The sequence below is a fragment of the Cynocephalus volans genome, chromosome 1 (assembly GCF_027409185.1).
Source record: "Cynocephalus volans isolate mCynVol1 chromosome 1, mCynVol1.pri, whole genome shotgun sequence".
Classification (NCBI taxonomy): Eukaryota; Metazoa; Chordata; class Mammalia; order Dermoptera; family Cynocephalidae; genus Cynocephalus; species Cynocephalus volans.
In genome coordinates, this window is record NC_084460.1 from 256,182,302 (window position 1) to 256,197,715 (window position 15,414).

Consider the following 15,414-nt stretch of genomic DNA (forward strand, 5'->3'; position numbering starts at 1 on the left):
TGACAAGTCTCTTTGGGAATGATAGTTAAATATTTGAAATTATAGTAGTCATCACATATCTGCGGAGAATACATCCCAAGACCTCCAGTGGATGGCTGAAATTGCAGATACTGCCAAACCCTACATACATTGTGTTTGTTCCAATACATACCTATGATAAAGTTTAATTTATAAATTAGGTACAGTAAGAGATTAACAAAATAACTAATAATAACATAGAACAGTTGTAACAATATTCTATTCACAAATTCATGGATAGAAGATTCCGTCTTATGTAGATCTTAGCAGCCTCAGCATATGTTGTTTTTTTTCCTTTCTTTCTTAAGTCCGGAACTTTTACCTTTTCACTTAAAGAAAGCACTTAACAGCTTCTCTTCAGCATATTCAAATTATCAGCATCATTACTCTTGCACTTTGGGGCCATTATTAAGTAAAATAAGGGTTACTTGCAAACAAGCACAGCAGTAGAGACCACAGCAGTCAATCTGATACCAAGGTGGCTACTATGTGACAAACGGATGGGTAGCATATGCAGTGTGTATAGGTTGGAAAAAGGAATGATTAATGTTCTGGGTGAGACAAAGCAGGACAGCTCAATATTTCATCATGCTATTCAGAATGGCACATAGTCTAACATAGTTTAAAACTTATGTATTGCTTATTCTGGAATTTTTCATTTAATATTTTCAGACCGCGGTTGACTGCAGGTAACTGAAACCACAGAAAGTGAAACCTTGAATGGGGGGGACTACTCTGTGACTGTTCGTTTGAGTTGCAAAAGAGAGTTAGAGGCAGAGAACACCAGGTTAGCGTGCTTCGATATTTTATTTAAGGCTAACGTTTGAGACATGGTTACCAGGAGGTATATGACTCCTTAGACCTTAAGATGAAAATCTTTTTTTCTTTTTCTTTTTCTTTGGTGGTGCCTGGAGGGTAAGGGAATCCAAACCTTTGACTTTGGTGTTATCAACATCATTCTCTAACCAATTGAGCTAACCAGCCAACCCTGAAGATATATTTTCATACCTTTTAATGTATAGTATATAGCTACACCTATAGAACAACATTGTTGACATTGCGTATTCTGAAACTATTTACTATAATTATAGATTTATCTAAGTGGATTTCTTCCAAAACACAATGCAGACCACTCTTTCACAAGTCTTTCAACCCCAGAAAGGAGTTTCATCTTTATAAACAGTCGACCAATACATCAGAAAGACATATTAAAGGTAATTTCTTTTACAGAAATGTTTTATTGGGTTCAGAAATGAAAAACTAGTTCTGGCTGCATGTATGGAGCTGAAGAAGAAAGAAAAAGACTAGCTCTGTCATTTGTCAATCGTTACAAGGAATACTTCCAAGAATTTGCTATAAAATAAGGAAAAGGAGAAAAAGAGATATAATTTATTATGCGTTATGCTGGGTACGTTACATACGATGTCTCATTTATTCTTCATAACAACCCTGTGATGCATTATTATTCCCATTTATAGTGAGGAAACAAAGTTAAATAACTTTCTTAGACCATATAGCCAGGAAGTAGCAGGTTTTTTGTTTTTTGTTTTTTTTCCGGTGGCTTGCTGGTGTGTGGATCCCTTGACCTTGGTGTTTTCAACAACGTCCTCTAACCAACTGGACTAACTGGCCAACCCCTTTAAGATGACTGCCGTATGACTCTTTTTTATTTATTTAATTTTTTTGGTGGCTGGCCAGTCCAGGAATCTGAACTTGTGACCTTGATGTTATAATGCTGTGCTCTAACATACTGAGCTAACCGGCTAGCCCCTTAGAGTTTTGATTTGAACCATAGGCCTTCAAAATTTCCATGACACTGTAATTTTTTAAACGTGAAACCAGTTACATTGGTTATTGGTACTATGAATGCTTGTGCTTCATATAGGTTCATGGCCTCCAAATGAGTATATCTCACCTAGATATTCTTTTTTCCTAATTAACAGTTATATCTACTCAGTTTCTTAGTTGAATCTGTTCTCTTTGGTGGTATTTTAAGGTTGGCAATACTATCTTTATTTATGTGGTATTTTTGTCTTTTATTCATTATATCTATTTCTAGTTAATCCGACATTATTACAATTTGAAGTGCCTAAAGGAATCTACTCGTTTGTATCCCATTTTCTTCCTGAAAATCGATGTTCCTACAGCTGATGTCGATGTAAATTTAACACCAGATAAAAGTCAAGTATTATTACAGAATAAGGTAATCTTTTTCAGGTAATTTTTTATATTAATTTATGCTATTTATAAATTTGTGCAGTCCTGTTTTCATATAAAAAAGATTTGCTTTATATTTTCTTTTTTTGTTATTTTAAATTTTGTTTATTATTTTCATAATTTCCTCTAACATTTGCTAATCTGTATTTTTAGGAATCTGTTTTAATTGCTGTTGAAAATCTGATGACAACTTGTTATGGACCACTACCTAGTACAAATTCTCATGAAAATAATAAAACAGATGTTTCCTCAGCTGACATCGTTGTTAGTAAAACAGCAGAAACAGATGTGCTTTTTAATAAAATGGAATCATCTGGAAATAATTATTCAAATGTTGATACTTCAGCCATTCCTTTCCAAAATGATGTGCATAATGATGAATCTGAAAAAAACATTAATCATTGTGTAAATCACCAGATAAGTGTTGGTGACCATTGTGATGTTCATTATAGTAGTGAAAATCCTAGCATTGATAACACTAGAAATACATTTCAAGAAATCCCAATGAATAATTTATCACAGGAGAATGTCCAGAGTGAACATAGTGAAACTTGTTTTGTAGGTTCTGTTACACACACCCAATCAGAAAATGGCAATAAAGGCCATATAGATGAGAGTAGGGAAAATGAGGAAGAAGCAGTTCCTGAGAAGTCTTTAGAAATTTGTGCAGATGACTGGAGCAAGGGAAGTGCACTTAAAAATTCAGTGGGAGAGAATATTGAACCTGTGAAAATTTTAGTGCCTCAAGAAAGTTTAGCATGTAAAGTAAGTAATAATCATCATCCAAGTCCTGAACAGAAGAGTCCTGGTGAAGATTCCTGTAACAAAAAATCAAATATAATAGATAACAAATCTGGACAACTTACAGCTTATGATTTAATTAGCAATCGAGTAATCAGGAAACCCATGTCAGCAAGTGCCCTTTTCGTTCAAGATCATCGTGCTCAGTTTCTCACAGAAAATCCTAAGACCAGTTTGGAGGATGCAACATCACAAATTGAAGAACTGTGGAAGACATTGAGGGAAGAGGAAAAACTAAAGTAAGTTTCCAGAGCTTGCATGTGACCTGAGTGCTCAGCTATTTCCATTCTATATGACTCACTGGCTAAAAAAAACTTTTTAAAATTTCTTATTTATAGAAAAGCAGAATGGAAAATGCCTTTTGGCTTGGCTAGCATACCTTTTTCGTATCACTTTTTTGTTGTTAATTTACAGGTATTTTGGTTTTGGGTGGGGGAGGTTGTTTTGTTTTTGGTTTGGGAGAAGCCTTAACTGCTTTCTGATTCATTAAGTTTGTTAAAGGGTTTTCATTCTTCTGAATTTAAAACCACCATTTTCTTGTTTCTCCTACATGTTAAAGAACTTTTCTGTGGCAGAACTTTTTTTTTTTAAGCTTTTGCATTAGAACAGTTGTAACAATGATGTTTTTAATATCTTGACGATTACCTTTCTTAAATTGGTCTCCCAAATATATAACACAATAAAAAAAATTGTACCATTGTTGCATATTCAATTTAGTGTTGTTAATACTGTCTCTATTCCATATAACTCAAGGCTTGTTTCTGAAATCATTATTTATTGGCAACTTATAAATTATAGTGGGTGTTTTGGCTATGTAAATAGGTAGTTGGATCTATCTTTGGTTAAAATATTACTTGCCATCTTTAGATCAGATGATCAGAATAAATGTTCTAAAATAAGGTGAGTGTTTCTCATTAACTTAGGATACTTAAGTAAACACAAAATATTATGTTTTGAGTGATCTAGGCCACCAGAAAATGAAAGAGTGGAATTATACCTCCAATCATGTTTTGTTATCTTAAGTGTCTGAGTACTATATCTAGCATCTGGAAAAAAAATTTTTTTAAAATTTTTATTGAATCAAAATTGATTATACATATTTTTGGGGTTCAACATTGAGATATGTTGATCAGATCAATATTACCAGCATATATATTGTTACAAATTGTAATTTTTCTTTATGCCCATGTCCAATCCCTCCCCCTCCCCACTCTAATCACCCTAGATTTCTTTTCTCCCTCTGAAAGAATAGTGATTACTCTGTTCATTTACTGCCCAAATGATCTGTCCAATACTAAGAGGCGTAATCAGGTCCCCCAATACTATCATAGAGCAGATGTCTCTTCCGTCACTATGAAATGGGCTCTGTGGAGACATACATCCTCCTCCTTTCTTGATCTCTGCTGGTGACTCTCCTTGTGTCATCTCATTCCAGTGGCTTGCAGACCATCTGCGTGGTGGTTCTGCCTTCATGGCAGCCATGGTTATCGTGGTAGCTATGGTGGGCCACCCACTTGGAGGAGATGTTTTTGGCCTGTTCTGTGGTGCTGGTGGTGTGCCTGGTTGTGGAGAGTGTTCAATCACTGGTTCCATGCCCTGGGTCCCCGAGTGGGTCCCAAGGTGCTGGCATGGTGTGCCTGGTTGTGAAAGGGGGGACCTGGAAAAAGTTTTAAATGTATCCATTATTGAGTTTATATTTTGTGATAAACTACATGGATATTTGACCAATGTTTTTTTTCATATTTTCATTAGCTTATTCAGTCTTATAAAGACACTACCAAATTAAAATAATAAAGACTACTATTAACACCAATATGAAAGCCTCCATAAATTTTCTCGTTAGCTTTTTTTTCTTTTTAGTAGGGATGGTTGTTTTGTTCTTTTTTCATATATGCACAAATGTAAAAAGAGTACAATTAAGCCATCACTCCATTTCACCAGCCATCATCTTATGGGCAGTCCTGCTTCATCCCTACCTCCACTCACTTTTCCTCCTCCTCCTTTATTATTCTGAAGTAAATTTTAGTCATAATATCATCTATTTCATAAGTACTTCAGCATGTATAGCTAAAAGATAGACATATTTTATGCATAACCACAATACGATTGTCATGACTTTTTTAAAACATGGATTCCTTAATACATCAGATATTCAATTTTTAAATTCCTAATTATTTCACAAATGTCAGATGTTTGAAAGTTGATTTTGAATCATGATACGAATAAGGTACACACAATTGTAATTATCTTTAGTTTAACCTAAATGATACCATTATGCATTTTAAAGATGAGTGGGCTTAACTTTTAAATATAGTAAGCCCACAAAAGTTGAATTGCCTTGCCTAGGGAGGTGATGAATTGAGAGTTGTCTAAGAATAGAAAAAAAGCATAGATGTTTCCAATTTTCATGAAATAGGGACAGTATAACAACTTCAGATGGAAATTTATCCGGCTGGCTGTTCTTGTAGCCTCACAACAACAGGTATTATTCCAGTTGCCTTCTCAAGAATGTCAGCATTGTTTCTCCTTTTGTGCCCCAAGGTATCAGGTTACTAGAACTATGGTTGATAGGCCTCGTCTAAAAATTTATTTATCATTGGGTAGTATTTTGGAATCCAAATTTTTCTGTCTTATATTGCCAGAAAGTAGACAAAAAGAGACACTGGAGGTCAAGAGCAGGCCTCTGAAGCTACATGTGGGTTCTAACCTCAGCTTTTCTTTGCTATTTTTTTGTAAAATTTTGTGTGTGGTCTCTCATGGATTGCTGTAAAGATTAATGAAGATGCTGTATGTTATGATACAAGATCAATGACTGGCACATTAGTAAATGATTGCTCATGATGTTTAGTATAATCAGAACTTTTAATCTGTAAACAGGATTTCTCTGTTGTGAATGACATTTTTCATTTGCGGAGGCCCTAAATAGAAACCTGTGAAGAAAATATAGGTATCTTGGGATCAGATCTAGTATTGTACGTCAAAAAATGCTTTATTAGAATCTTTCAGAGCCAGGGGTCCTGGGACCATGATGGGTTGTGTTGGGCGTCTCCGGCAGCCGCACAGGACCCCAACAAGTTTTTCCTTTCCCTAGAGGGTTGGGGCCAAAGGGATTGCCCTTTTCTCCCCCCCAGGACGCGGGGCGAAAAGAGATTCCAAGAGATGGGCGAGCATGCCGCTGCTCTCCCAGATAGGGAACAAACACATATACATGCAGTGGGCATTCTGTCAGGCAGTTCCATTTATTGTAACACAAAAGATCATATTTATATACTTAGCAGGCGGAGATTTCCAAGCTTAGGCCAATCCTTGAAAAGGTCAAATGTGCATGTGCCTTGCCTCTTTATGCTTAGCCCTCCCCCTTAACTTCCCTTGGGCATCACCTTTTATCCATTTAGACCATCTGTTATTTTTGCTTAGAAAAAGGGCATGGTCCCATAGGTTGAGGTCAAAATCATTAGTGAGAAAGTAGACCGAAAATGATATCACACTCAAGAACCATGCTAATTACCACTTGTCTTCCAGTCTTTATCTTGGAATTCTTTCCATGATCCTAAGTCCCTCAGAGTGCTAAGGGATATGAGAGTAGACTCCTCTTTTATGGTCCTTCTTTTCCTGTTCTTTCTTCCTGTATTCCTTTCCCTTTTTCTCTTCCTTCTCTTCCTTCATTAGGAAATATTTATTAAGGTTTTTCTGTGTATAAGGCCCTAATGTATTCTAGCTAGTCACTTAAGTTATAAATAAAACATAATTGCCTACTCATAAACAGTTCAGTCTGGTGAAGTAGATTCAATTAAACAGTAACTTACTGTAGAATGTTATGAGTCTTAAGGTCAAGGAAATAGAGGGAGTTATGAAAACAGTTGGGCTTAATCTCATCTGTGGGATAGGAAATGCTTCCCTTAAGCACTCAAATGTCTGAGTCATGGGTATTCCAGAAGGGGAGGAAAAAGAAGATTGCATTGAAAATATATTCAACAAAATAGTGGCGGAAAACTTCCCAGATATAGGATAAATCACAGATCGTCAGATCCAGGAAGCTCAATGATCTCCAAACGTATTCAACCCAAAAAGGTCTTCTCCAAGACATGTTATAGTCAAATTGGCAAAACTCAAGACAAAGAGAGAATCTTAAGAGCTGCAAGAGAGAAGCATCAAATCACCTTTAAGGGAACCCCAAACAGGCTAACATCAGACTTTTCATCACAAACCCTAAAAGCCAGAAAGGAATGGGATGATATATTCAAAATACTAAAAGACAGAGATTGTCAGCCAAGAATACTCTACCCTGCAAGGCTATCCTTCCGAAATGAAGGGCAAATAGTATATTTCTCAGACAAACAAAAACTGCAGGAGTTCACTACCACACGACCACCCTTACAAGAAATCCTCAAGGGAGTACTGGGTTTGGTTCCTGAAAAATAACTACCATTGCCGTAAAAACCCAAGAAAAATCTAAACCCACTAGTATAATAAAAATGGCATTCATGAAGAAAAAATAAACAAGCAAAAATGCTATCTACAACCTAAGGAACCAACAAACACAGAAACCAAACAGTAAATCAGAAAGCAAGGAACAAAAGACACCTAAGACAACCAAACAACAATCAATAAAATGCTAGGAATAAATCAACACTTTTCAATAACAACTCTTAATGTAAAAGGCTTAAATTCCCCAATCAAAAGACACAGACTGGCTGACTGGATTAAAAAGGAGGACCCAACTATATGCTGCCTGGAAGAGACCGACCTCACCCATAAAGAATCACATAGACTAAGAGTGAAAGGATGGAAAAAGATTTACCACGCAAACAGAATACAAAAAGGAGCTGGAGTAGCTATTCTTATATCTGACAAAGTAGACTTTAAACTAAAAACCATAAAAAGAGACAATGAGGGACACTACTTAATGATAAAAGGACTGATCCATCAAGAAGACATAACAATCATAAATATGTACGCACCCAATGTTGGAGCAGCCAGATTTATAAAACAAACTCTATTAGACCTAAAGAAGGAAATAGACACTAATACCATAATAGCAGGGGACCTGAACACCCCACTGTCAATATCAGACAGATCATCTAGGCAAAGAATCAGCAGAGAAACACAAGATCTAAACAATACTCTAGACCAATTGGAATTGGCAGATATCTACAGAACATTCCATCCCACAACCTCAGAATATTCATTCTTCTCATCAGCACATGGATCATTCTCCAGGACAGATCACATATTAGGTCACAAATCAAGTCTCAACAAATTCAAAAAAATTGGAATTATCCCATGTATTTTCTCAGACCATAATGGGTTAAAACTAGAAATCAATAACAAACGAAATTCTGGAAACTATACAAACACAAGGAAATTAAACAGCATTCTACTTAATGACATATGGGTCCAAGAAGAAATCAAGCAGGAAATCAAAAAATTTATTGAAACTAATGAAAACAATGATACATCATACCAAAACCTGTGGGATACTGCAAAAGCAGTATTAAGGGGAAAATTTATTGCATTAAATGCTCACCTCAGAAGAATGGAAAGATGGCAAGTGAACAACCTAACACTTCACCTTAAAGATCTAGAAAAACAAGAACAATCCAAACCTAAAGTTAGCAGACGGAAAGAAATCATTAAGATCAGAGCAGAACTTAATGAAATTGACACCAAAAAAAAAAAAATCCAAAAGATCAATGAATCAAAAAGTTGGGTTTTCGAAAAGATAAATAAAATTGACAAACCATTAGCATGGCTAACAAAGAAAAAGAGAGAAGATTCAAATAACAAAAATTAGAAATGAAAAAGGTGATATTACAGCTGATTCATCTGAAATACAAGGAATCATTTGTATTTTTCCAGAAATGGAAAGACTACTATAAACTATACGCCAACAAGTTTGAAAATCTGGAGGAAATGGATAAATTTCTGGACACACACAAGCTCCCAAAACTGAGCCATGAAGATGTAGAAAATCTGAACAGAACAATAACAATAAAGGAGATTGAAGCTGTTATCAGAAAGCTCCCAACAAATAAAAGCCCAGGACCAGATGGATTCACAGCAGAATTTTACCAAACATTCAAAGAGGAATTGACACCGATTCTTTACAAACTATTCCAAAAGATTGAAACAGATGCAAATCTCCCAAACTCATTCTATGAAGCAAACATCATCCTGATACCAAAACCAGGTAAAGATATAACCAAAAAAGAAAACTACAGGCCGATATCCTTGATGAATATAGATACAAAAATCCTCACTAAAATACTAGCAAACAGAATACAGCAACACATACGTAAAATTATTCACCACGATCAAGTGGGATTCATCCCAGGGATGCAAGGTTGGTTCAACATACACAAAAAAATAAATGTGATACACCATATTAATAAAACCAAACACAAGGACCATATGATCATCTCTATAGATGCTGAAAAAGCATTTGATAAAATTCAACAATCATTCATGACAAAGACCCTCTATAAGATAGGTATAGACGGAAAGTATCTCAACATAATTAAAGCCATATATGATAAACCCACTGCCAATATCATCCTGAATGGGGAAAAGCTGAAAGCTTTTCCTTTAAGAACAGGAACCAGACAAGGATGCCCAGTCTTCACCACTCCTATTCAACATAGTGTTGGAAGTACTAGCCAGATCAATCAGAGAAGAGAAGGAAATAAAGGGCATCCAGATTGGAAAAGATGAAGTCACACTGTCCCTGTTTGCAGATGACATGATCCTATATATCGAACAGCCTAAAACCTCTACAAAAAAACTCTTGGAATTGATCAATGATTTCAGCACAGTAGCAGGATACAAAATCAACACACAAAAATCAGTAGCATTTCTTTTCTCCAATAGTGAACATGCAGAACGAGAAATCAAGAAAGCCTGCCCATTTACAATAGCCACCAAAAAAATAAAATACTTAGGAATTGAATTAACCAAGGAGGTGAAAAATCTCTATAATGAGAACTACAAACCACTCCTGAGAGAAATTAGAGAGGATACAAGAAGATGGAAAGATATCCCATGCTCTTGGATTGGAAGAATCAACATAGTGAAAATGTCCATACTACCCAAAGTGATATACAAATTCAATGCAATCCCCATCAAAATTCCAAAGACATTTTTCTCAGAAATGGAAAGAACTATCCAGACATTTATATGGAATAACAAAAGACCACGCATAGCCAAAGCAATGCTGAGCAAAAAAAAATAAAGCTGGAGGCATAACACTACCTGACTTTAAGCTATACTACAAAGCTATAATAACCAAAACAGTATGGTACTGGCATAAAAACAGACACACTGATCAATGGAATAGAATAGAGAATCCAGAAATCAACCCACACACCTACAGCCATCTGATCTTTGACAAAGGCACCAAGCCTATACACTGGGGAAGAGACTGCCTCTTTAGCAAATGGTGCTGGGAGAACTGGATATCCATATGCAGGAGAATGAAACTAGACTCATACTTTTCACCATACACTAAAATCAACTCCAAATGGATTAAAGAATTAAATATACACCCTGAAACAATAAAACTTCTTAAAGAAAACATAGGAGAAACACTTTAGGAAATAGGACTGGACACAGACTTCATGAATATGACCCCAAAAGCATGGGCAACCAAAGGAAAAATAAACAAATGGGATTATATCAAACTAAAGAGCTTCTGCACTGCAAAAAAACAATTAACAGAGTTAAAAGACAACAGAGTGGGAGAAAATATTTGCAAAATATATATCTGACAAAGGATTAATATCCAGAATATACAAGGAACTCAAACAACTTTACAAGAAAAAAACAAGCAACCCAATTAAAAAATGGGCAAAAGAGCTAAGTAGGCATTTCTCTAAGGAAGATATACAAATGGCCAACAGACATGAAAAAATGCTCAACATCACTCAGCATCCGGGAAATGCAAATCAAAACTACACTGAGATACCATCTCACCCCAGTTAGGATGGCTAAAATCCAAAAGACTCTGAACGATAAATGCTGGCGAGGTTGCGGAGAAAAAGGAACTCTCATACATTGTTGGTGGGACTGCAAAATGGTGCAGCCTCTATGGAAAATGGTATGGAGGTTCCTCAACCAATTGCAGATAGATCTGCCATATGACCCAGCTATCCCCCTGCTGGGAATATACCCAGAGGAATGGAAATCATCAAGTCGAAAGTATACCTGTTCCCTAATGTTCATCGCAGCACTCTTTACAATAGCCAAGAGTTGGAATCAGCCCAAATGTCCATCATTGGATGAGTGGATACGGAAAATGTGGTATATCTACACAATGGAATACTACTCAGCTATAAAAACGAATGAAATACTGCCATTTGCAACAACATGGGTGGACCTTGAGAGAATTGTATTAAGTGAAACAAGTCAGGCATAGACAGAGAAATGCCGCATGTTGTCACCTATTGGTGGGAGCTAAAAATAAGTAAATGCACACACACACACAAAAAAAAAACCGGGGGTGGGGTGGGGGGCAGAAGATATAACAACTACAATTACTTGAAGTTGATACAACAAGCAAACAGAAAGGACATTGTTGGATGGGAGGGGGGAGGGATGAGGGAGGGGGTTTCGGTAATAGGCCACAATAATCAACCACATTGTATATCGACAAAATAAAAGTAAGAAAGAAAAAATAAAATATTTTAAAAACAAACCAACAAACAAAGAAAAGGAAATGCTTCCCTGAATAGAAGTTAACCAGAAAGGTTTTAGGAAATTGTCTAGGTAGAAGAAATAGCATGTGCAAAGGCCCAGAAGGTAATAGGAGCATGGTGTTACTGAGGAACTAAAAGATGCCCTGTATAACAGGAACAGCATACAAGAGACTCTGCTATAAAGAAAGATGGAGAAGGCAGGGGCGAGATCAGGAAGGTTCTGTTAGCCATTACAATGAGTTTAAATAAGGACTAGCATCGGAGTTTTCCAGGCGTAAAACTCTGCTGAGAGCTTAGTACAGACTTTGGAGTAGGGGATACATTCGTCGTTTAGTTAATTTCTGGATTTTTTCCCCCCTGCCTTCTTCTTTAGTGGATTAGAATCAAGATTTAGGCCATGTGTCTTGAGACTGGGGTCTAAGTCTATTAATATTAACTTGAACTTTCATTTGTAGTAGCCATGATTATATTTCTTCTTAAAATAACTAAGAATAATAATGCAATTGGGGTATTATTGAAAATGGCAAGTAAACTTTATAATTAAATGTAATCATTAGTCGCAAAATCATTTGAATTGACTACTGTTCAAATCAAGATTAGTATTTTCCATTCAGTTGCTTAAATCCTTTAATGACATTAAGTACAAAGGTAGCAGCTGTTTTTACTTAACATTTACTTCATATTCCTTTGGACATAACTTTTTATATTTCCCAAGGAACTAACTGAATTGATTTCTTGAGTAAATCAAAAGATTAGTACCATATGTGAAAATTTGCACATTATAATTAATAACAAATGCTGACCTTTGTCTAGAATTCATTTTCCACCATACAGGAAAAATCTTGAATTTAAATGTCCAAGAGCTAAAAATACTTATTTCTAGTACCTACTGAAAATAAATGTTTGAAAATCATGTGTTTTATATAGCTAATCCAGAACTTTAGATTCTAAGTAGAAATGGAAGAAAATAAGTTAAAAAATTGTGAATATGGCATGGTAAGTAGCCAAAAGAGGCTTTTTCATTCAGTTTACAACAAAACAAGGTCTTTTTTTTTTTTTTTTAACATTATTTCCAGCTAACATTTCCTCATTCAGCAAACATGTACTGTGTACAAACTACATGCCATGCTGTGGTCTCTTGTCTCATAGTCTCATTTTTAATGTTTAATACAGTTCTCCCAGTAATGTCATTTTTATTTCCTAATATATCTACTCAAATTTATTCTTAAAAATGTTATATGCATGTAATAGAATTCAGCCAGTTTCTTACAAGTAGGAAACTAGAAATAACCTTAATTCTCTAGTCCCAAATTTAAAACATTAAAAAAAAAATTTAGCAAGGTTACTTAATTACTAACCCTTAGTCAATTGCATACCCACTCATTATAAGATTTGTGTTTCTTGATAGAAAATAATGATTGCAAGCATTCATCACCATTTATTATCTGCCGAGCGCTATTCTAAATACTTGACACATTTTAACTCATTTTATTCCTCACAATAAAACTATGAGATAGATTTAGTTTATCCATATATTACAGATGAGCATACTGAGGCACAGAAGTAGGTTTACAGGGCTACTTAGTGGCAGAAGCAGGCCAGGCAGGCTTTCTCCAGATCTGTGCTGCTTAACCACTATGCATTGCCGAACACATAGCAGTGGTTTCCAATTCTGGGTATGCAATGGAATCACCTGGGGAGCTCTTTAAACTCAGAGCTGCCCATCTTCAACCTAGGCCTGGAGAATTAGAAACTTTGAGGGTGGGACCCAGGTATCTTAATTTTTTTACAAAGGGTTTTGATATAACCACTGTGGTAGACAGACTGTCTTTGATTGGCCCTAAAAGTTTCATTTTATCCTTTTATTGTAGACAGAAAAGACTTCTTAACTTTTTACCCAGTATAATTTTGAAACATGCATTATCTTGTACCTTTGAAATTGAATTAAATTAGATGGTTTGGATGTGTTCAGTTTATTTGAATTTATTTTTTCACTGATGACTCTAAATGGGAATAGCAATGGAAAAAATTAACATTTAGCTATGGAAGCATTGTAAATTTAATCATATGCTTTCTATTTGTGTGTTATTGTAGTGACTTTATAATTTTACTAGTATCCAATTACTAGATGGAGTATTACTTAATGTAAGTAGATTTTCTTTTGTAGTGTTCTGGGAATCATTTATCCATACTGATGTTACAGCAAATGTAGAAGGAACTCTTCAGATCTGGAATTGACTCTTTATATTATCATCATTATCCAACCTCTCTTTTTCTGAGTGCCTGTGATCTAATGGATTCTTAAATAGTTTTTTCAATTGGGTAAAATTTACCTAATGTGAAATGCAAAGATCTTAATTGATGCATTTTCTTAAATGTACACCCATATAAATGCCACCTCAAATAAAATATAGAAATGTAGATATTTCCATTATCCTAGAAGGGTCCCTCATGCCACCTCCCAGCCAATCTCCATAGGCAGCCACTGTTTTGATTTCTATTAGGCTGGCTTGATTTTGCCAGTACTTGAACTTCATATGGCATATGGTATATATTCTTTTATATCTGGCTCTTTTTCCTTCAACAAAATATTTTTGTGATTCATTCACATTGTTGAATCTATCTGTAGTTCATTTTTTTAATCAATGAGTAATATTCAGTTGTATAAATCTACCAAAATTTGTTTATTCAGTCTGCAGTTGACATTTGGGTTGTTTCCAGCTTGGGGGGACTATTATGAATAAAATTATGTTGTTTAGTTTCCAAATATTTGGGACTTTTCTAAATGTATTATTGATTTCAAATTTAATTTTGTCATGAACAGAGAAAATACTAAGTTAGATTTCAATCTTTTGAAATGTATTGAGAGTTAAGGCCCATCATATGGTCAATCTTGATGAACGTTACATGTTCACTAAAAAAAATCTGGATTCTGCAGTTGCAATATCAATGAAGTTGAAGTGGTTGATAGTATTGCTAAAGTCTTCTGTAGCTTTATTTATTTTTTGGTCCATCTAGTACTGTCAGTTACTGAGAGAGGGATATTAAAATCTCCAACTATGATTCGGGATTTATTTCTACATTTAGATCTAAGGTTTTGTGTTTTGCTTCATGTAATTTGAAGCTCTTTTATTAGGTGCGTACTCATTTGTAATTGTTATGCCTTCCTAATGACCCCTTTTATCATTATGAAATGTTTCTCTATCTCTGATATTACTTCTTGTCTTGAAATTTACTTCATTTTATGTTATTATAGCCACTCTGTCCTATGCTTACTATTTGCATGGTGTATCTTGTTTTATTTTTTTTACTCTTACACTATCTTACACTTTTATATTTAAAGTATAACTCTTGTAGACACATAAAGTTGGGTGTTACTTTTCAAATTCAGTTTGACAATCTCTGCTTTTTAATTGGAATATTTAGTCCATGTAATATAGTAATTGGTATTTTGGGATTTAGGTCTGACATTTTTCTGTTCGTTTTCTATTTGTCCCAACTCTGTTTTGATCTTCCTTTTTTGAGGGAAGAGGAGGCCTTCTTTAGGATTAAATATATTTATATTTAGTACTTAATACCTAATATTTATATCTAATTTTAATTTCTCTATTGGCTTTGCTTTTTTTTTTTTTTTGTCTTGTTTTGGTAATTACATTATTCATCCTTAATTTATCATAATATTCTTAGA

General features: G+C 34.9%; 1 protein-coding gene across 7 annotated transcripts in view; it reads left to right on the top strand.

Moving 5' to 3' along the window:
* PMS1 (PMS1 homolog 1, mismatch repair system component) overlaps positions 1–15,414 on the top strand; it is a 108,372-nt gene that overhangs the window by 78,971 nt on the left and 13,987 nt on the right. For all 7 annotated transcript variants that reach the window (XM_063094612.1, XM_063094631.1, XM_063094633.1 and 4 more), the window contains 3 exons: positions 1,110–1,232; positions 2,078–2,221; positions 2,389–3,275. In XM_063094612.1, coding sequence (XP_062950682.1) covers positions 1,110–1,232; positions 2,078–2,221; positions 2,389–3,275 — 1,154 coding nt within the window. The remainder of the gene's footprint in view (positions 1–1,109; positions 1,233–2,077; positions 2,222–2,388; positions 3,276–15,414) is intronic.